Source organism: Ailuropoda melanoleuca, chromosome 7 (assembly GCF_002007445.2).
Source record: "Ailuropoda melanoleuca isolate Jingjing chromosome 7, ASM200744v2, whole genome shotgun sequence".
Taxonomy (NCBI): domain Eukaryota; kingdom Metazoa; phylum Chordata; class Mammalia; order Carnivora; family Ursidae; genus Ailuropoda; species Ailuropoda melanoleuca.
The window spans coordinates 73,015,077-73,039,025 of NC_048224.1; the positions used below are offsets into that span (position 1 = coordinate 73,015,077).

General features: G+C 33.0%; 1 protein-coding gene across 5 annotated transcripts in view; it reads left to right on the forward strand.

Annotated features, from left to right (window-relative positions):
- Positions 1-303: 303 nt before the first annotated feature.
- PDS5B (PDS5 cohesin associated factor B) overlaps positions 304-23,949 on the forward strand; it is a 124,479-nt gene continuing 100,833 nt past the window's right edge. For all 5 annotated transcript variants that reach the window (XM_034665053.1, XM_034665054.1, XM_034665057.1 and 2 more), the window contains exons 1-8: positions 304-459; positions 3,618-3,821; positions 6,921-7,007; positions 7,112-7,209; positions 7,841-7,967; positions 13,782-13,862; positions 18,012-18,152; positions 22,636-22,751. In XM_034665053.1, the coding sequence (XP_034520944.1) occupies positions 352-459; positions 3,618-3,821; positions 6,921-7,007; positions 7,112-7,209; positions 7,841-7,967; positions 13,782-13,862; positions 18,012-18,152; positions 22,636-22,751 (962 nt within the window). In that variant the 5' untranslated portion in view covers positions 304-351. The remainder of the gene's footprint in view (positions 460-3,617; positions 3,822-6,920; positions 7,008-7,111; positions 7,210-7,840; positions 7,968-13,781; positions 13,863-18,011; positions 18,153-22,635; positions 22,752-23,949) is intronic.

Here is a 23,949-nt window from a genome sequence, read left to right on the forward strand (position 1 = left end):
TTATTTGGGACATGTAATTTGTGGTGCTTTAACAAATAAGCTTATTTTGGATGTTTTTGTTTTCTATTACTTATAGTTTTTGTAGTTGGAGGGTTAGTGCAAATAACCCAACTTAACCATTAGTAGAAATGGAAGTGAAAATACAACTGAAAAAAATTGGGGAAATGCTTAATAAAATGTTTTTCATTAATTAGTAATTCATTAAGTGAATTACTATAAATTAGGAAGTATTTTTAAATTATTTGGTTGGGGGGCAGGTTACTTTTCATGTTTATTATTAATTTTGTTTATGCCTATTTTTTTGTTTGCTTCTAATAGTTTTCTTGTTTTAGGGGTAAAAATATTTCCATCATGGCTCATTCAAAGACAAGAACCAATGATGGAAAAATTACTTATCCTCCTGGTGTCAAGGAAATCTCAGATAAAATATCTAAAGAAGAGATGGTGAGACGCTTAAAGGTGAGTAAAATTGTGTTATGTTTTGGGGCATCTGTTTAGGGTGGGCGGTTACCTGTGGAAATCACATAAGGCTGTATTTTGTTTGGGCACCTTAAAAACAAATAAAAGCTAAAAATGGCAGGGAAAAGATCGAGGAGAGTGGAAGTAGGTAAAGAACTGTAGGGTTTCCTTAGCTACTGTTAATAGGAGAGCAACTGGAAAGGTGAAGCTTAGATTTTCTAGGGCCTCCTATACTTGGGTATAAAGAATGAATCTGTAGTACTCTTACATTCATTGTTGTCTGTATAAAGTTCTCCTTTGTCCTATATCTCATTTATTTTACAAAAACAATCATTTTAACCTAAGAAAGGAAGTTTTAAGTCTTTGTACTGAGCACTTGGGCTGTATTTTACTTACTTGTAAGTTATTTTAGAGTAGGTTAAAGAGCTTTACTTTCAGCTTCTCTCTCTGCTTCTAACATGGCAGCAGTGAATCAGGATTGATGGTGACCTTCCATAGATGAGGTGGTCTGTGTATGGCTAGAGTCTCTATATGTGTTTGAACAATATTTTACCTTTTGTTCAGGGCAGTGATGGTGCCTGTGATTGTAAAATGGTTAAAGGAACAGAGTGGCCAAGCAGAAGGCTAAGCTGATTTATTAGTTGAGATGTTCTTTATTTTTGAGCATTTTTTCCCATTCTAAATTGTATCTACTGAGACATTTATGTTGCTTGATACATTATTATTTGTCTCTATTTCAAGACTGGAAAACCTGCATTAATTAATCATTGAAGACCCTGGAGCCTTAAAGCAAAGTATTGTTTTGTAGCTGTTGCTGTGTGGTTTATTTTTATTAGAAGAAAAGGACTCTAATACTCATAAATTTCACATAAAGTCTTAGTTTTGTGCATAAAGTATTAGAATGTCAGATATCACATTTTTTTATTCAAAGGAAAAGACATCTTTGAGCAGATGAAAATTAGATATGTGCTAGTTAGGAACTCGTGTCTGTTTTGTTAAAAATAGTGAAGCTACAAATCCTTTGCATGTGACACTTCATTTCTCCGTATCTACATTCCCTTGACCTATTGAGTTTTTAGAGAAGTGAATACTTTATTTCCTCAGATTAGTTTATATTTTAGCAATGATAGGTAAACATCTCTGTTGTTTCTAAGAAACTGTTAAATGAAGAAACCATACTTGGTTAACATTTCCTATCTTTTATTATTTTTTTAAATATTTTATTTATTTATTTGACAGAGATAGAGACAGCCAGCGAGAGAGGGAACACAAGCAGGGGGAGTGGGAGAGGAAGAAGCAGGCTCATAGCAGAGGAGCCTGATGTGGGGCTCGATCCCATAACGCCGGGATCACGCCCTGAGCCAAAGGCAGACGCTTAACCGCTGTGCCACCCAGGCGCCCCAACATTTCCTATCTTTTAGAGATGTTATTTCCTCAGACATCTTCTTTAATAGATGACTTATACATGAGCAATTGAGTTTAATAACACCATTTGAGTTGTAGACAGTTTTGAGGAATTCTCAGTATCTAGCCCTTGTGTAAACTTTGTTGTTAGTTTTGGTGGAATGATTTCCACAGTGTTCACATTTAGCGTTTGTAATATGTTTTCATTATTTTTTAGACATTTATGCCCAGCAGTAATCTAGTTAATATACTTTTTCTTCATTTATTTATCTAATTTACACTTACCCACTATTTTTAGCAATCTTCTTAGAGAAATATAAAAAGGATTTAATGTGGGCTGACAGTACTATTTTTGATATGTACTGTTATAGGAGTAAGTTTCATAAATTAAAAGTTTGTTAACATGTAAGGTGTCATTATTTATTATTTATTTAATTTCTAGAGTTTCCTGTAATATTCTATTCAAAATATACTGAACCTCTCTTTTGTGAACAGATTCTAGAAAAAGACATGGTTTCCTGCATGTAGGTTTTTTTTTTTCTTTGTCTCTTTTCATGATATGCCTAAGCCATCAAAGCATATATCTTAAAAGAATAAAATTAGAAAGTGAGGAGAGTAGTCCTGGACCTTGTACCCATAAACTAACTATAGTGCCAGACTGGAAGGATTAGTTTACAGTTGGTTCTGGCATCTGGCATAGGAGAACTGAGGGACCTCCCTGTGAGGAACACTTTCCCAGGAAGGCATTGGAGAACTTACTACTCAGAAATCGAGCTCTATAGCAGAGTAGAAATCCTTATATTTTTCAAGGACCAAGTCATAGGTAAATTGATAGTTGGTGGCCAGCCCCTCTTGTTGATTAGTATTTGCAGCACCACCTAGTGGATGCCAAATGGTCACCTTTCCATTAGGGTTATTTAAATGTGTATTCCTGTCAAGTTAGGCAATTTAAAGCCTCATTTGAGGTAAGAATAGTGTGGACCGAGGGTTCATTGTGGCAACTAATACCGAAATTAGAAAAAGCTCGTCATAGAATTCAACGAGTACCATTCCTCACCATTTTTATTTCTGTCCTACTTTTTTGATATAAATGTTTTTGAAAAAGGAACCATCTCTTATAGGTTCTTTCTGCTTACTCCATACATGCCATTTGAATCCTACTAATAAACTGTCCATGTCATGTTCTCTTTTACTGTGGCACAAAAAATACTTTGTTGGATGCTATGGTAGTCACTTCGTGGTAGCTTTTTACCGTTCAGGAATACATTTTCATCATCCTTTCTTTAATCTGTTTATTGTCTTTTGGCCAAATATACAAGTCCATGTATCTGGAGTGGTTCATGGGTCAGATGGAAAAATAAATTGTTTTTTTCTTTTCCTAGGTTTTTTTCTTTAGAAGTATAATAAAAGGAGTAGATACATTATAAAAAGGGGTTGCTCTTTTTAAGACAGACATATTCCTTTTAGTCCATTTGTGAAAGTGAGAACAGAAAGGCCACGTAAGGCTAGTTTTAAACTTTTTATCTGGTTAGTGGGTATGATGGGCACGTGAAAAGTATTTTACCCTTTTAAAGAAAAATTATTTTTCCTGTAGTTTGAGAAGGATCTTTTCTCTCAGACACTTACAGGGGAAAAATGAAAGTACTGTATATTATTTATTTGGAAGTTAATCTTTGCGGTTAATATGGTTGTTGTTTCAAATGACTATTTTTGCCTGAAGGATTTCATTATTTCATTATTTTGTTTTTGGATAGATGGTTGTGAAAACTTTCATGGATATGGACCAGGACTCTGAAGAAGAAAAGGAGCTTTATTTAAACCTAGCTTTACATCTTGCTTCAGATTTTTTCCTCAAGCATCCTGACAAAGATGTTCGCTTACTGGTAGCCTGCTGCCTTGCTGATATTTTCAGGATTTATGCTCCTGAAGCTCCTTATACATCCCCTGATAAACTAAAGGCAAGTATTGATTTAAGGAACTTCCAAGATTAACTGATACTTTCATTTATGTTTGTAACTAAATTGGGACTTAAAGTATTTAGATACTGCAGGAGTCTTTTGTTAAACAACTTCTTTCTTTTTTTTTTTTTTTAAAGAACTCCCCCACCCCTCATTTAGTACTTACTTTTGTAAAGCAATTTTTGATCTTTAGGATAGGAAGTAGATTAGTGCAGTGTATTCTATACTTTTTATATTATATTATCATTAGTTCTATTTCAGTAACACGGGGGGGGGGATACTCCCTTTCCCCTTTTGAGCATCTATACTGAAGACCGTTTTTGTTATTTAAAACATAGTATGTAGTATAAGCTTGAATTTATACTCTATGAATCCTAATGTGTGTGTGGTGTGAATTGCTTGGAAGAAAATACAGTGAACAAAATTTTAATGAACAGGTAGAAAAGACACCTAGTACTTGGTTAAAGTAGTTGTAAGTAAAGCCATATGAATAGAAAATCTTTAAAAGATGATAAAAGGGGAATAGCATGATTAATCCAGCTGCTAGAAAGTGTGAAATAACTAGAGCTGTGCAAAAAGGTATTGAATAAAACAGGTTGGAAAACTAGAAAAACCATTAGTAATAAAAGATAATTGTGGGCGTGCCTGGGTGGCTTAGTCAGTTAAGCATCTTCCTTCAGCTCAGGTCATGATCCCTGGGTCCTGGGATCGAGCCCAGCTTAGTGGGGAGTCTGCTTCTCCCTCTCCCTCTCTCTCTGCCCCGCCCCTCTGCTTGTGGTCTCTCTTCTTTCTTTCTCTCTCTCAAATAAATAAATAAAATCTTTAAAAGAAAGAGATATTGTGGAAATTGTGGGTTAGAGAATGAGTCTATAGGAAGATGATTAATACCAGTGTGGAGAAAATGATGGCAATATAGGTTTATTTCATTTAACAAGTATTGATGTTAAATTATATGTTAGGAACTGGGTTTACAGTGATGAAAAAGAGTCCTGATATGATTCCTGATAACTGGGAGTGAGGAACCTGCTCATTTGATCAAGTCTGCCAAAATTCTGGTGTGGAATGCCCAAACTGGTTTGGGCATGATTGTTTAATATTTTAATTGGTAAAGAATCTCAGGATAGGGACAGTATTTGTCACCTGAAGGTAGAATTGAAATATAAAATTTGAGAATGGTCAGAGGTTTAAGTAGATAACATGAGCTGGTCTGTGGAGTTGTGTACCCAGGTATATGTTTTGTTTTCTAGTTATAGACCTCTAATTTGGAGATGGCCTGTGGGCTCTTCCTTACTGGGGTCTTGTTGGCATTCTTATGAGGAGGAAGGTCTTAAGAGTGCTGCTACAGGTTTCTTCTACCTCTCAGGGCTTTGGGGTAATGAAAAGTCCTCCCCAAAGAGTACCTACCTCTCTGTTCTCTTTATAACAGGACAGTTTATAAGAAGAATATTGAGGAGCTGCGATTAAAGTAGAGTCTTTTTGGATTATTCCATAGCTGAAAAATTTACAGTATCTTAACTTTTTCTGCCCAAATTTTTTTGTCTTCTTTAAGTGACTCTTTTCTTTTATGGGGGTAGTACTTAAAAACTATTCTTTTCCAGGGTGTTCCCTAAACATGTATGGAGTAGTTTTCACTATTGATTAGCACAAAGTTTGTATTTTTCTTTGTCTGTTGTAGCAATAGTAGAAAACTGTGACACTTTGATGCTCATATTTCCACTGTAAATTTATCGTCATCAGAAAACCCTTTTTATATACCTGGCTTCATGTGTAAGGTCAGTGATTGTTGGAGAGGTTATAAATGAGTGGCTGTTGTCTTTTGTCTCCAGATAGTCATTGTGGCACATGGTTTTCTTTTAGTCACACTAGGAGGATTTATTCACAAAAGATGTATTTTGTACAGTACTACTATCAAAGTAACCATTTTTGAAGGATGTACTTACCATAGTATTCTTTTGAAAAGCTAGTCAGTTAACTGCATATTTCTTCCCTTTTAAAAATATTCTTACCATTTTACTTATAAGGGAAACATTTTTCTCTTTTCTTTTTATTTATTTAATATTATTTATATTTACTTATTGATTAGCATGATTTCTTTCTTTTTTTTTTTTTTTTAAGATTTTATTTCTTAGCGAGAGAGAGAGAGACAGCGAGAGAGGGAACACAAGCAGGGGGGAGTGGGAGAGAGTGAAGCAGCCTTCCGGTCAAGTGGGGGTAGCCTGATGCAGGCCTCGATCCCAAGACCCTGGGATCATGACCTGAGCCGAAGGCAGACGAGTGAGCCACCCAGTTGCCCCTGATTAGCATGATTTCTTTGCAGAATTAGCTTTTATAATTTTACCCTTTTCCAGAATATTAAGAACATCATCTCCATAAAAATTGCCTTAAAGGGACATTGAACCTATCTCTATCCAGGTACAAAAGGAAGACGTAGTAAAAAATCAAAAGCCAACAGATAGAGATAGATTGAGAAATGGTGGGGAAAAAAACAATTATAATGATTAGGTAGATAGCTTGAAAGTTAACTTCTCCAGTTCTTTTTAAAATTTCTAAGTTTCTGTGATCTATTGTCTTTTCACTTGGTGATTTATTTTGGAATTTTAAGTTTCCTAAACTGTGTTTTTGCTGTATAAATTACCTGTATAGTACTGTTCCAGCAAACCTAATTAGCTCTCAGTCACATTATTAGTATAACCTTTGTTATTAGTATGTAATACTAATACAGCATTATAAATATAACCTTTGTTATACTGATAATAGGATAAATTTTGGTTTACTAGTTTTTGGGTTTAGTTTTTTAACTTGTTTGAAGATGAAGTTTTTCATTCTCTAAGATCATGGTAAATTATTTACTATTTTCCTGTGAAAGGTAATAAGTAATTTAGTGTTTTATATGATAATGTTTTATATGATAAGGTTCTTTTAAAAAGTTCCAGCCAGATACAGTCTTGTCCCGTGTTGTCATCCCCCCACCCCCTGCGGTTCTTTACAGTTTATTATGGTAGATAGTACACATGAGTACTGAATTAGCTTTAGGAGGTTAGTGAGTATTTTCATTTAGCATTCATAATCTAAATAATACCTTGTCTCTCTTTCTTGAAGGATATATTTATGTTTATAACAAGGCAGTTGAAGGGGCTAGAAGACACAAAGAGCCCACAATTCAATAGGTATTTTTACTTACTTGAGGTAAGCAATGTATCTCAAGAAGACATTTTAAATTGGTTTTTGTGCTTGTATATTTTTACTAATTAAAGTGTTTACCTTTCATTTTTTTTACTTTTTATTTTTAGAACATTGCTTGGGTCAAGTCGTATAACATATGCTTTGAGTTGGAAGATAGCAATGAAATTTTTACCCAATTATACAGAACATTATTTTCAGTTATAAAGTAAGTTTATTTTACTAGGCATGTAACATTTTTTTAAATATAAAGAATTTAGAACTTACAGTTGAATATGCATAAACTGTGTTTGTTATGATGAATATATGGAAGGCTAAGAGTTGTAACTTAACTCATTAACATTATTTTTATAGGTGTTTTAAAAATGAATAGAATTTAACTTTGTATTATAAGGTATACACAAGAATGGTATAAGGCAATCTGTAGCCAATATAAAAATATTTTTGGATTATATTTATACCTTTTAATTAAATATTACCGACTCTCTGATTCATGTAAATAGCTGAATTTTTTTTTGTGTATTCTTTAATATTACCTATTGGAATCAACTTCAAAGCAATTTGATTTTCTGAATTTAAGGTAAAACTAAAGATGACATTTGATTTAATTACTTTTGATTGTGAGACTGGTTAAAATTAGGGAAAAGTAATCCAAGAAATGTAGTTTAAAAATATATTTTTGATACCACTGTAAGATTTGGGAGAGGGGATCTTTAAATGAATATATGGAATTTGATTTAATTAATATTTTAATATCATGTTTTATAAAGTGTAGTGTTTGTCAACACCATGTTATGAGTAAATCCTGTATAGTTTATAATATCTATTTTGAATTTCAGCAATGGCCACAATCAGAAAGTTCATATGCACATGGTAGACCTCATGAGTTCTATTATTTGTGAAGGTGATACAGTATCTCAGGAGCTTTTGGATACAGTTTTGGTAAATCTGGTACCTGCCCATAAGGTAAGTAGCAATATATACTGAAGTATGTCTAAAGCCCATTAATATTAAGGTCAAGAGTTTGTGCTTATGCTCTAAATATAATTTTTCCTGCTTCAACCATAGCTTTGGAGAACCTTTTTTAATTGGTTAATATTAATATTAGTCATATTTAATGCTTAATAAAACATGGTACACTTGTTACTACTTAAATAGACGTAGTTTATGTGATAAAATATCTGTAATAACTCAGTTTTGTATAGAGTATGTTTCAGGAGTGATAGCTACTTCCATGCTGTCACAAAACTTTATATGTCAGGAGATGCTGAAACCAGTTAGAGCCTTAAGTGGAAAACAACAGTAGTGTAGATGGAGAGGAGGGGTGAAATTAAAAGGGAATTCTTTTTTTTTTTTTTAAAGATTTTATTTATTTATTCGACAGAGATAGAGACAGCCAGCGAGAGAGGGAACACAAGCAGGGGGAGTGGGAGAGGAAGAAGCAGGCTCATGGCGGAGGAGCCTGATGTGGGGCTCGATCTCATAACGCCGGGATCACGCCCGGAGCCGAAGGCAGACGCTTAACCTCTGTGCCACCCAGGCGCCCCCCTAAAAGGGAATTCTTTACTAATTTGTAGACAAAAGGATATGTTGATGACAGTGTTTTTTCCCTGGGTGATGTTAATCAAGTTGTGTGTTTGTGTGTCATGTCCTTTGAAAATGATTAACTCTCCAGTAAACAGTTGGAAATAAATAATGGTTCTGTGAAAGAGACAAAAGAGAGGTTAAAGAGAGGGACCAGTCACCAGTATAAAGATCTGTGCAAACTGAAGACCTTTTTGCAAGATATAATCTAAGTTTTATAGGTATATGACATTTATACAAATATTGCTTCAGTGGAAATGACCTCATAATTTAATATTTCCCAGACTCTCAAAGATAGCCCATCAATGCTGAAAGTCAGATACTGCAAATAGACTTAAAAATTCAGATAAATATTAGATAAAAATAATAAATACCCTTAAATGAATTTAAGATAACATATGCTTAAAGGGATCGAAGACATCATAAGAGTTAAAAACATGATAGCTAGATATATGAAATGAGAAGTTTAGGAAAAAGGTAGAAATGAAATATGGTCATTGAAATTAAGATCTCTGTAGGATTATAAAATGATGTTTAGAGAACTGGGAGACAGATCAGAGGAAATTACACAGATAAAGTGAGATAAAGAAAACATAGAAGATACTGAGACATGAAAAATAGAATAAAAAGGACCAATATATTAAGTAGTGATTTCAGAACACAAAGTAGAAAGTGGGGAAGAAATGTTTAAATAGGAATTTGCTTACTATGTTCCAGAACTGTCGAAAAGCATGAATTTATGGGTTAAGTAACAAGTGTCATGAGAGGAATAAATAAAAACAAATCCCAGTCTAAGAACATCCTGTAGAAATTATAGAACATCAAACCAAAGATAATCTGCAAAGCACCCGGAAGGAAAAGGCATAGCCCTCACCAAGGAATAATGATTAAACTGATTGCTCACTTCTCAGTAGCAAGGATAGATGCCAGAAGATAATGGAACTGTATTTCCGAAGTGCTAAGAAAAAATAATTGTGCATTTGTGTGTGTATGTGTGTGTAGTTGTATATACAATTTGAGTGAAATTAAGACATTAAATATTTACTTGTCAAGATTCTTCCTGAAAGAACTACTATGTGAGTGCTGTAGAATGATGGAAATTGAATTAAAAGAAGCAAGAAAGAAGACATAATAGTGAACAAAGAAAAGCTTTCAATAAGAACTGATCTATAAAAAAAAAGAAACAGTGGCAATAGTAATTATAATGATTAAAGAGATTAACAAAATGGTCCTGAACTACTGAATATGAATAACATATAAGATTGAATGGCTTAATGGAGTTAATGAGTGATCTAATCTTGGTGGTGGTCAAAAGTATAGAGCTATTGATTAACTTCTAACTCGAAGTATTCATATTAAAATTTTCAGGGTTACAGTAAAAGGAAGAATTACAGTAAATGTAAATGGTGTAAATTTACAACTTAAAACATTGTCAGATTTGATTGAAAATAATCCAGCTGTTCAATAAGAGATAAGAACAAAATACTGTCACAAAAATGTTGAGAGCTTTTAAAGGGATGTAAAAGAGACTTGCCAGGATGTACTAACTGAAAGAAAACTGAAGCAGCTTGTACTGATATTAGATGTAACGGTCTTTACTGTGTAAAGAAGGAATTTGTCAAAGGGTAAAGGGTTTAGTTCTCAGGAAGGTATTCAAGCTTGCATGTACATAGGCTGAAAATATATAAAGTATAAATTGAAAGAATTATTAAGTAAGAGAAAGAAACAAACAATTTGGCGGGCCATTTTAACACTTCTCCCGGTGATTATAAATTAAGTAAATCAGTAGTTTATAAGAATATTGAGGATTTGAAACAAAAACAAGTTTATAGCAACCATAATTTATTGAAAGAATAAATCCTAATGGGCAATTATAAAATATTTAGAAACAATAATGAAAATGATACATATTAAAACTTGTGGGATACAACTTAAAATGTTTTTAAAATCTAATTTTATTAGCTAAGTGTCCAATTCAAGAAGTTATAAAAATATCAGAGTATACAAAGTATGTAAGGAAGAAAAGAATGAAATACAGAGATCAATGAAATAGAAAATATAGTGACAGGTGCTTGGGGTGGCTCGGTCAGTTAAGTGTCTGCCTTCAGCCCAGGCCATGATCTCAGAGTCCTGGGATCGAGTCCCTCAGTGGGCTCCCTGTTCAGTACGGTGTCTGCTTTTCTGCCCCTCCCCTGGCTCATGCTCGCTTGCTCTCTCTCTCTCTCTCTCTCTCTCACTCTCACTGTCTCTTAAATAAATAAATAAATAAATAAAATTTTTAAAAGAAAAAAAAGTGACACTTCAGAATCTCAAAGCTGGCAATATGAAAAATGTATTAAATAAACAAATCCTTGGCAAGTTGAATCAGGAAAAAGGAGATGGTATCTATATACAGTTTTAGAATGAAATGGGAACTGCAGACATTAAAAAAAATAAAAGGGTAATTCCATGAAGAATATTTTATGCTAACATATTTGGAATTAGGTAAAGGAAATTCCTAGAAAGTATAACTTGCCAGATTTGTCTTGAGAGAAAATCTTGAATAACCTTTAACCAGCAAAAGAAATCTAATTGGTTTTAAATACTATATCCATAAAATGAACAAAATCCCTTCCTCCCAAACAACAATAGCAACCATAATAAAAGCAACAGCAGTAGAACACAGAGCTACCGCAAAAGAACTGAAAATGAGTCAGGAGATACCTACTAATCATTTGAATAGCATTATAATCTTAATATCAAGCAAACTTTTCCAGATTATAGAAAATGAAGAAATGCTCCACAATTTACTTTATGAATGGAATATAATCTTCATAGGGAAACTAGACAAAACCAAGCAAGTAAGAAGAATCATAGGCTAATTTAAAGTTATAATGACATAAATTCAACATAGAGTAGTAGCATTTGGAATGGTATAAACTAATACTGATAATGAGCAAACTGGCTTTATTTTAGGAAATTAAGAATGGGTTAACATTAGAAAATGTTAACAATAGACTAAGATTTTTATGTAAATTTACAGATAAAAGAAAAAAGTATCAATAGATGTTGAAAAAGACCATGTGATAAAATTCAGTATAATTTATTATAAAACCTCTTAGCTAATTTGAAATAGCAAGGAAATTCCATAAAGCGATAAGGGAATATATGACACTGTACTTAATGGTGAAATGCTGGAGCATTTTTTTTGAAGTTTAGTAACACTTCTACTCAGGAAAAAGGCAACACTGCCATTTCTAATCAGCATTAATTAAAGGTCTTATGTTAGTGGAATAAAATGGGATAAAAGATAAAAGGATCAGAAAGAAGAAATAAACATTATTTGCGGATAATGTGCAGAAAACACAAAATCATATACAGATAAGTTTCTAGAACAAATAAAATCCTGCAAGGTGCTAGATATAAGTTCAATATGTGAAAAGCTGTTAGTGTAATTTAATAAGTTTGTAGTGTTAACAAAGACTTGAGCTGCTTAGAAATTTCACAGAAATGTGCAGCCTTATGTTAAATCATTATAGTTGACTAAAAAGTATAAAGACTTAAATATGCTGTATGATTTGTTATATTTATGGGATGGAAAACTCAGTATCATAATGATGCCAGATTTCTGCATAGGAATAGATAATCCAATCAACAGAGAAGGTTTGTGTGTGGGTGATTTGACAAACTGATTTTAAAATTCACATTGAAGAGCAAATGGCCAGTAATAGCTAACCATTTTTGAAGGAGAATAGAAAGTGTGGACTTAATTCTACCACCTGGTGTTAAGACACTGTTTCCATATATCCCTTTGACTGTAATCAGGCAGTAATAGACAAAGGGACATATGGAAGTAATAGAGAATTTACAAGTGGATGCATAATTATATAGAAACTTGAGAATGTGGATATTATAGGTCACTGGAGGGAATAACAGACACTTTAATGACTGGTTTTAGGACAATCAGATATCCATATGGGAGATAATATTATTTTACACCATACATAAAAATAAATTACAGGTAGAATAAAGATCTAAATCTGAAAAATCTTTAAATTTGTTTTTGAAAATATAAAGCAACATCTAAATCTCATTGTGGAGGAGAATTTCTTAAGAAAGATACAGCAAGCACAAGCCAAATAGTAAAATATTGATATATTTGGTTACACTAAGTCTAGAAACTTCTCTTAGATACCATGAACATTGTGAAAAGACAAATATAGGCTAAGATATGTTATACATAAAATTGACAGAGGTTTAGTGTGTAGAATTTATAGAGAAACACTACAAATAAATGACAAAAAAGCCCATGTGAAAAATGGCAGAGGTGGAATTTACAGAAAATTATTTCTTATATGTCCAAGGAAGCATGTATAAGACATACAATTTAATGTCTGTGAATAGGAGAATGAGTAAATAAGCTGTAGTATATTATATGGTAAAATACTAAACAGCAGTTGGAAATGAAATAGTTCAATAGAAGCATCTATGCAGGTAAATCTAAAAATATGCTAAATGTGAGTTTCAGGATATCTACAGTGTAGATACTGTTTCCTGTAATGTTTTTAAATTGGAGCAATTCTCTTTTAGATCTTTGGTCTTGATTGTTTTTGTCATCATCAGAATCTCTTAGAAACATGTTTTCTTATGATATTTTTTCTTGTACCTTTTTTCTTCTCATATTTTACTGTTTGTTATGTTTCTTGTTGTATCATTGACCTTATCTATGCTCTGAGATGTGCTTGAGTATATCTGCTGTCCCATAGCTGCCCCAAACTCTCATCTTTCCCCACCTGTGGGCCCTCTATTCTTGTTCACATTAGAACCCAGTTCATTCTTTCAGGATGTTTTGGTTCTTCTGGACCTGGGGTAAAACAACCTGTATTTGTACTCAGCTGAGCTGATTTGATTTCGGGACTGGGTTTAGAATGACTGTGTCCTCTTCTAATAAACATTTATTGGTCTTTTCTATGTGGTTTACCTTATGCTGTGAATGAGATAGGAAGAGAATATAATTATCCTTTCTTGGAAGGGAGCTTATGATCTAGGTAGACTAGTTAGTCTCAAAAGAAGAAAAGTGGCTTTGCCTTCTCTTTTATTCTAATTGAGTTTTAGTTTCATCATTCATTTACTCAGGAGTATCTTTTTGGAATACAGTTAATATTTTGTTTTTCATAGTTAGAGATATATAATATAGATATTGTTTATGTTTTTCAGAATTTAAACAAGCAAGCATATGATTTGGCAAAGGCTTTACTGAAGAGGACAGCTCAAGCTATTGAACCATATATTACCAATGTAAGTCTTTCTCATAATTGGTTGTCAGAAGGATTAGCCAACATTTTAAAGATAGCTAGAAGCAAAATTTTGGCAGGTACATACTTTTAAATTTTGTACTGTTTTAATCACTAAATAATATATTTTCTTTCTCCTTAAAATTATTCTCATTAATTATTATATAGAAGGTTAGCTCTCACCTTGTTTGTTCATTCATTTGCTTCTTTCAAATTGCTTAAGAACTAAAATAGCTCTTATTTTGCTTAGCAAGATACACTGTTTCTAATGTTACAAATAGAACTAAATGTAATTAGATAAAACATATGGAACTTCTCATTATTCAGGGAAGTTACAGCTTTTTGGAGATTAAATTGATTTGTACAAGAAGTAGATATGAACTAATATCAAGGCTTTAAAGTTGAAGGCAAGTATGAATGGCAGCAATTTGATGACAGTTTGTCTCTCTTGCTGTCCTTGGGGTAGATTTCTGTACATTAGCCTTTTCTGAAAAAGGGGAAGAATTGAGATGAAATGAGCCCTTCCAATATTATCCCAAATCTGCTTATTTACACTTGACCATCTTTTAGCTATTTTCAGAAGTGTATTTTAGCTGATAGATTGGTTCACTGATAGAAGCTTATTTTAAGTTTTATTTTCTCTCCATAGTTCTGTTGACTTGCACAGCTCTAGAGGACACCATTCACATGGAGTGTATTCACATGAGTGGTGCCTCCTGGAACAAATCTAGAACACAGTGTTAATGTTGGCCTCTGGAATTATGTAGGAGTTCTCTCTACTTACTTTCCACTTTTCACCCACCTTCAAATATGTAAAGGATATAAATCTGTCTCTTGGCATAAAGTGAGAAACAAAGTCCTTTATAATCACTTATGTATATAATTTTCCTGAAGTTTATTGAAGGAGCATATTTCCTGTAGTATATAAAAAATGAAGTTGGTATATAAAATACATCATGAAAAGTTGTGCTTTGAAAAAGTAACAAACTTTATAGAACAGTATCTTGGTAAATTCTAGTTTTTGTTTCTGGCATATGGCCTTAAATAATTCTAAACACATGATGATTTGGAAAAATGTATTTGATTTGTAAGGAAATTATTTTGGAGGGTGAACTTTCAGAAGCTGGACAAATTGTGTAATCTTTCTTAATAGCTCCAAATTGGCAGGGAATTCTAAATAATGATTTCTGCAAGTTTTGTGACTCTTGGTTATTGGCCAGAATAAATTGGTTGGCTTGAGTGGGTTGAGTTTTTTTTCGTTATTGACCTAATGGCTTTTGAAGTGTGTGGACCGAGACTTAAGCATTCTGTGTGTGATTAATTAGCCTTCCCTTTTCCTTTGCTTCAAGTGCATCTGAATGACTGTCTTCATGGCCCATTAGATACACTAGGTGAGCTCCTCCTGGTGGTCATTTCTTTAAATCGGTATTACCAAGCCAGATGTTTTTTAGGGAACACTTAAATTTTTTTGATGCCTTTTTTCCTGTCCCCCCCCCCAACCAAACAAATAACACTATCCCATGTTAATATCTTTTCTAGACTTGGGGAAAGAAATATTTGCTTGGATAATAAAGAAAGGTCCAAGATGGAACGATGGTATTTGTTGGAGCTAGGCGATTAGGTTCATTATAGTATTCTCTCAGCATATGTTAATGTTTGAATATACTTATAATTAGAGCTAAAAGAAAAAGGACCAGAGAAATACTTTTAGCAATCTCAGGTGCTTACATTTCCCTGTCACTAATACCTTATGTTAATTGCCTGTTCTTAGTTCTTGCCTGCAGAAGTAGAGCAGCCCTCTCCATACTTTCTTGTGGTATCTTTATCAGAAGATGAGGGGCGAGAGGTACAAGGCTAGTAGAATAGTCCGAGCATACTTCCAATTGTATATTTATTCCCAGTACTTGGTCCATTGTTTGATCTCTTGTTTTTTTGTCCTTGCTTTATTTAATGGTTAGCTAAGAAGTCATTAAGAATTGCTTCCCCCCCTTTGTTCCCTTATACATCTTTTTTTCTACCTCAAACTTTGACCTAGTGAACTTAATTGTCTTGTAGGATAAAATGAATTACAATATTAAAATAATTCTCAGCTTTTTTGAACTTGTACATGTAGTAGCCATTATTCATTTATCTTTCTAATAGAGAATTAGCAAGCAAAAATACAGGTAGGATGCTGAGATAATAATAACTACATTTCTATCTCTTTTTTACCTACTTTTTTTCACTATCAGGGATATGATGTAGACACATTCAAGTTTGTTCTTTATAGTGATTCTTAAATATTTAGGACTTAAATCACTGTGGTGTTACAGATTATTTTTTAAAAATAAAATGTGTCACTTAACAAACTAAAAAGTGTATGTATTTTTTGAAAAGGTCAAACTATCAGAAACAAAAAGTATGTAATGACGTATCAAAAAGTTTCTGCATGAATCACTTCTTGGTAATTTTATTTATTTTATTTTTCATCAGAACTTTTTTTTTTTTTTTTTTGAGTGAGAGGAACAGAGAGTGAGTGTGCACGTGTGCGAATGAGCAGGTGGGGAGGGGCAGAGAGAGAATCTTAAGGAGGCTCCACAGTGTGGGGCTCCATCTCACAACTCTGAGATCATGACCTGAGCCAGAATCAGGAGTTGGACACTGAACCAACTGAGCCGCGTAGGCACCCCAGGAATAAATTATCTTTTATTTTTTAATTTTTTTAAATAATATTTTTTATAAATTATTTTTAAATTACTGTATGTCAATGGTTTTTTTTTTTAAAGACATAATGCTATGGCACACTTAATAGACTACAGCATTTTTTTTTTTTAATTTTCAAATGTGGTTTCCCCATACTGATAAAGAGGTCAGTTATATCACATGACAAGGTGGCCAGATTGGAAAGGATTATTGTGGTCTTGTTAAGGAAAGGTTAGATTAACTATTTTTAAACAGGAAAAAATTTGTGAATGAAAACAGTCATTTTATTTTCAGCCTGAGTGAGTATTTAATCTTTGATGTCATGATGTCTTTTCCAACAAGGACAACAAACAAATTACTTTTAAAACCAGTAAAGAAAGAAAAGTAAAATAGAATTTGTTCTTTTCTCCCCTTCATGGCTAGGTAGTTTGTACAGGTTCATAGACATAAGAAACTTCATTTAAGAATAACCTAAGAGTTAAAGCAAGCAGAAAAGACATAGAAATCTGAAATATTTGACTTTGTACTTTCCATATAGTAAGCCAAGTTGTGTTAACTGTTACTGAGAGGAGAGATCAGGGCTTATGTAGTGTAAAAAATCTTTAAACTACTTCTTTAAGGAAACGGAAGATATTGTTGAGAATATGTGGTATATGCTCTGGGTTAATTTTTTATGAATTTGGAAGACTTTAAATAGAAAGAAACTGGACCATTATGCCATGTATCTTTACCAGTTTTAGTAGTAATATGGTAAATGATCTAAATGTGGAAACTATTTATAGCTTGTTCCTTACAGAAACAAAATTGTTCAAATTTGGATTTTCCGTGTGTGTGTATATGTGTGCTTTTAATTAGATTTTAATTTGTGTGTGTATGTGTGCTTTTAATTAATTTTAATTAGCTGTAAACTTTGCACATAATGTATACGCTGTTTATCAGAATATAAAAGAAGACAAAAAGGATTAGGAAGAGGTTATATTGCATTATAAATGTAAAATTACATATTTTAAAAATGGAATCAGCCCCTTCTATGAAGGTGCAAGGTTTTGTCTTTAATGCTGTTGTCTCCCATACACGCTAAGGTGAACAAGGTGTGATCCCTTGACTTTAAGAAATTTATCTAGTAGGGAAATTAAGACATGTACACAAATATAACTGTATTACAGGATAAAATACAGTAAGTACCGTAATGGAAAAAAAAGTACATTTGGTAGGTAGAGTGTTGATTGATATCAACATACTATCAGCTTGATATTAGTACAAATTATCTTTTATTGTGTATAAGGTGAATTTCATATACAAGGTGAACTAGCTTATAGTTGTTTTCCACTTACTGTTAGAAAATGTTTTGATAACCCTAGTTTGACTTTGTACAGAATAATAATGAATTTAATTGAATGATAATTAAGATTTTAGAAAATTCATTTTATCCGTGGCATTTCTATTAATGATAAATTTTCTTTCTCAAAAGTTTTTTAATCAGGTTCTGATGCTTGGGAAAACATCTATCAGCGATTTGTCAGAGCATGTCTTTGACTTAATTTTGGAGCTCTATAATATTGATAGTCATTTGCTGCTCTCAGTTTTACCCCAACTTGAATTTAAACTAAAGGTAACTATTTTAAAAGTGTTATGGTTCTGTCAACCAGATAAGCAAAGAGCATTATTTGTGGCTCTTTAATTCTTACGGTGGTAGTTTTAGCTGAATGTTACAGATGTGGTGGTGTGTTACTATTACTTATTTACATGTTTGTGCCTTACCTCTTTGTTTATCTGCAATGCCTGGCATGGTGCCTAGCAGATAGTAGCCGCTTAATTAATGATGGTATTTTCCTTCAGATAATTTCCAGATAAATTTTAGGATGTGACTAACTTTTGAGGTCTAGCTATACATGAAATTTCTTTTCAAGTTTTAGTGGTTCCCAAGACCCCTTGATTAGGCCGTAAAAATAGTTTAGGGTCTCTTATTCACATATTATGAAATATTTTCCTTATGTGTATGTTATTTTATGCCTATGTTGAAAGTTCCATTACTTTTCACATAGTTCTCTGGAATCTTTTGGTGACATGTTCCTATTGCCTTGACATTAAATTATGTCATAAAATGGAGTTTCATTTGTAGATTTGGGGAATAGTCTTTGTTCTTCCAATTATTACAGGAAGATTAAAAAAAGCTGGTTATAATTAATCATCTTTGATGAAACCTGATGTTACCACCCAGAGTAATTCTTAAATGATTTCCATGTTATATTTCTTGTTTGCAAAAATTTTGATTTGTCTCTTTCAAAACAAGAAAATAAACAATCTGTATTTGTAGTGTGAATACCCCACAAAACTACCAACTGATTATTCTCGTTTTATTCTGGGGTATATTTTTGGTCTGTTTCTCAAGTGAACCACTTGATTCACTGGCCTGCATGCCCCATATCTTCCCATGTAGTTAGCAATTTTGATGAGGCAATCATACTTTTAATTTTTTTGTTGGTCTGATTTTCTTTCTTTTCTTTCTCTTTTCTCTTTCTTTTCTTTCTTTTTTTAAGATTTTATTTATTTGACAGAGAGGACAAGTAGGCAGAGCGGCAGGCAGAGGGAGAGGGAGAAGCATGCTCTCTGCTGAGCAAGGAGCGTGATGCAGGGCTCGATCCCAGGACCCTGGGATCATGACCTGAGCCAAAGGCAGACGCTTAACTGACTGAGCTACCCAGGCGCCCCAGTCTAGAATTTTCTTTATTAAAAATACTGAATACTGTAAGAAATATAAAAGTAAGGAATTCTCATCCCTGTTTTTAAGTTTGCCATCTAGTATAGAAGAGGAAAAAATTCAGATTTAATAAGCCAGATATTGTAAGTGTGCTAAAAGATAAACAGCATACAGTTGAAACAAAGGAAACAGAGAAGCGTATAGAGGTGTAGGAAGGTGGGTGAATTTGTGGAACACAAAGAATTATAGTTGGATAGTGGCATAAAGTAAGTTTAAATCATCCCTGGCAGCACATTAGAATCTTCACCTGTGGAGCCTTAGTAAACAAACAGATGTCTGGCATTAAACCAGACGAGTTGTTTTGGTCAGAATTTTTGGCAGTAAAGCCCAGGCATTCAGTTTTTGTTTTTTTTTTTTTTTTTTTTTTTGGAACTTTAGAGGCCATTTTTTTTAGATTGTTTTATTATTATTTATTTTTCTTTTTGTAATAGCTTTATTCAGATATAATTCATGTACCATAAAAATCACCTATTTAAAGTAGACAATTCAGTATTTTTTAACGTACAGAGTCATGCAACTTTCGTGACAATTAATTTTAGAACATTTTTATCATCCCCCAAAAGAAATTTTATACCCTTTAGTGGTGACCTTCCATTCCTCCAGGACCCCAGCTGAAGACCTCAAGACAGTCACTAATTTACTTTCTATCCCTGTAGATTATCTATTCTAGACATTTCTATAAATGGGACCATAGCATATGTAGTCTTTTGTGACCGTAATCTTTAACTTAGCATAAAGTTTTCAAGGTTCTTCCATGTTGCAGTTTGTGTCAGTACTTCATTCCTTTTTATTGCTAAATATATTTCATTGTATGGGTATACCATATTTTATCAGTTGATGGACATTTATGTTGTTTCCATCCTTTGCTATTATAAATAATTGCTGCTATATTATGAATAGTGCTATTATGAATAGTCATGGGCAGATTTTTTAAAATTTAAATTCAGTTAATTAACATAAAATGTATTATTGGTTTCAGAGATAGAGGTCAGTGATTCATCAGTCTTATATAATACCTAGTGCTCATTACATCACATGACCTACTTAATGTCCATCACCCAGTTACCCCATCCGTTCATCCCTCTCCCCACCAGCAACCCTTAGTTTGTTTCCTCTGATTAAGAGTCTCTTATGGTTTGTTTCCCTCTCTCGTTTTATCTTGTTTTATTTTTTCCTCTTTTGGGAGAATATATTTGCAAATGACATATTAGATAAAGGGCTAGTACCCAGAATCTATAAAGAACTTATCAAACTCAACACCCAAAGAACAAATAATCCAGTCAAGAAATGGGCAGAAGAGAGGAACAGACATTTCTCCAAAGAAGATATCCAGATGGCCAACAGACACATGAAAAAGTGCTCCACATCACTTGGCACCAGGGAAATACAAATTAAAACCACAATGAGATACCACTGCACACCAGTCAGAATGGCTAAAATTAACAAGTCAGGAAACAACAGATGTTGTCAAGGATGCAGATAAAGGAGAGCCCTCCTACACCCTGGGTGGGAACGCAAGCTTTTGCAGCCACTCTGGAAATAGTATGGATTTTCCTCAAAAGGTTGAAAATAGAACTACCCTGCAACCCAGGAATTGCCCTACTGGGTATTTACCCCAAAGATACAAATGTAGTGATCCGAAGGGGCACCTGCACCCCAATGTTTATAGCAGCATAGTCCACAAGAGCCAAACTATGGAAAGAGCCCAGATATCCCTCGAAAGATGAATGGATAACGATGATGTGATATATACACACAAGGAAATACTACTCAGCCATCAGAAAAAATGAAATCTTGCCACTTGCAATGGTGTGGATGGAACTAGAGAGTATTATTAAGCAAAATAAGTCAGAGAAAAACAATTATCATATGATCTCACTGATACATGAAATTTAAGAAACAAGGCAGAGGATCATAGGGGAAGAGAGGAAAAAATAAAACAAGATGAAATCAGAGAGGGAGACAAACCATAAGAGACTCTTAATCATAGGAAACAAATCTGTTTTACTATTATTTTTATTTTTTTCCTCCAAATTTTCATCTAAATTCTATGTAACATATAGTGTAATACTGGTTTCAGGAGTAGAATTTAGTGATTCATCACTTACATAAAACACCCAGTGCTCATCATAATAAGTGCCTTCCTTAATACCATCACCCATCTAGCCCATCCCCCACCCACCTTCCTCCATTAACCCTCAGTTTGTTCTCTATCATTAAGAGTCTCTTATGGTTTGCCTCCCTCTCTCTTTTTTTTTTTCCTTCCCTTATGTTCATAAGTTTTATTTCCTAAATTCCAAATATGAGTGAAACTAAATGATATTTGTCTTTCTTTGACTGACTTACTTCACTTAGCATAATACACTCTAGCTCCATTCGCATCATTGCAAATGGTAAGGTTTCATTCTTTTTGATGGCTGAGTAATATTCCTGTGTGTGTGTGTGTGTGTGTGTGTGTACACGTGTGTGTGTACATGCCACATTTAGAGGTCATTCTAATGTGCCCTTGGGGTTTAAAAGTACTTACTTAGAGGAATAGTGAAAGAACTAATAGAGATGAGTTAGATCATTTTATGGGAGCTCTTAGTGCTTGGCTGAGGCATTGGTTTAAAATTAAAAAAAAAAATGTACAGTGTCTTTGTAGCACTTTGAATATCAGTGTTTTTTGATGTAGTCACATTTTATGTTCAAGTGTAGTATTGTGGCTAACTCAGTCATTTAACCATTGTGTCATTTGTTGGAGGTACCAAAACCAACAATAAAATTGAGCTCTTGTCTCCGTGCTACCCATAATAGAGTAAATAAAGCAGAAGTTAGTTTTTGTGTGTGCAAGGTTTCATCATATTGTTGAACTCTATTATGAATCTGGTATGTGTAGGTGAGCTGATTCTCCTTTTTGGGAGACTTCACATGTTTATTTCTACAAAGAGTTTAACCAGTACAGTCATATAGATTTTTCTGTTTACTGTAGGCCGTGTCTCTTCATGTCTGTTTTTAAAAACCACAAATAGTTTTTCAAGGGTCTGCATAGCTTTGATGTAGTTTTTGAATTTGACCGTGAATGGAAATAAGCCTCAGATTTAAGAGGGGCCTCTAACATTTAATCAAACTTTGGGATATATTTTCATGTAGGAAGTACTGCTTTAACAAGATGATTAGAGCATTTAAGGGATTATTTATTTTTTGCAAAGCATATTGAGCATTTTTATGTATACTTTTTCATCTCAAGTACATGAAAGTTTTTCTGTGGAATTGGGAGATGAGGAAAATCATGGGAAAATTATTACGACTATATCTACCTGATGGTTTTAAAGCTGTTTGTGTTTTATTTTAGAGTAATGATAATGAAGAACGCCTGCAAGTTGTTAAACTACTGGCAAAAATGTTTGGTGCGAAGGATTCAGAATTGGCTTCTCAAAACAAACCACTTTGGCAGTGTTACTTGGGCAGGTATATGATTTTGATGTCCTGTTTAAAAGTAATATATGTTTTAATCTATTTATATTATTTTAAATTGCCATCCATATTTAATATTTTCTTGAAATTATAAAAATGAAGGGTTTTATATATTGAAATTTTTCAGTGTTAGTACTGATTGGCCATATTTACAATTTCCCTTTCTCTTTTCATCTTATTTTGCTTTTAGTAATTTTTGAAAGATGATACACTTAAAAAGCTATCTCAAAATATATTATAATCATGAAGTTAAAATGTGTTATTACATAGCAGTGAATCATTCTAACTGAAAATAAATCATTGTAAGATGTTGTAAGGACAAGGGGATCCACAGAATGAATAAATAAATGATATGTATGTCTTCCTCCTGACCTCCTTTGTACATTTCTATTTTAAAGGAAGTGATAACCTGGGTTCTATATATACTTTTGATGTCCACAAACTTGAAATTGGTTGCAAAATTGAGTGTGTTTGTAGATTTCTTTTTTCTATGAGAAGGGTTCATTACGTTTCTAAAGGTGTCCCTGACTTTGAATATATTAAAACCACTTGAAGTGCCCTGGCTGAAACGTACTTTGACCCAGAAGATAAAGGAGAATTTTTTTCCTCTGCTTAAATTAGGTTTTAAGAACTTTTACTCTGTTTCTTTATATATTGAAATATTTGCATGTTATAACCAATTTTTCCATCTTAATACTACAACCGTCAGTGATTATAATAAATTTAATCTCTTTTGGTCTTCTTTTTCTAATTTGTTAAATGATATATAAGCTTTTATAAATGCTTGCTAAGTGCTAAATTCTTAATCTGATTTCTTATTTCTTATGTAGCTCAATAATATATGACTAGGTGCATTAAACAAATAAATTTTAGCCTGTTGTCATTTTGAGTTTGATTTCTAGACTTTTTCTTTTAAATATGATGGAAAGTTCTTGGGCAGTAGAGCAGAATAGTTTATATGTTTAATTATACTACTCAATTTAAAGCCCACCTAATGTGGTAAAACAAAAATACAGTTTTTACTTACAGAAAGTTACTGTATTTTTAAATCAGGACTTGGATTACCCAGACTTTATTTTGTAGGTTAAAATTTGTCACATTTCCATTACATTGTAATTTTTCCTTTCCTTTTAAAATTAATGACCTAAAACTGAAACAGATTACTATCACTTTTCAGGAGCTAGAGTATTTT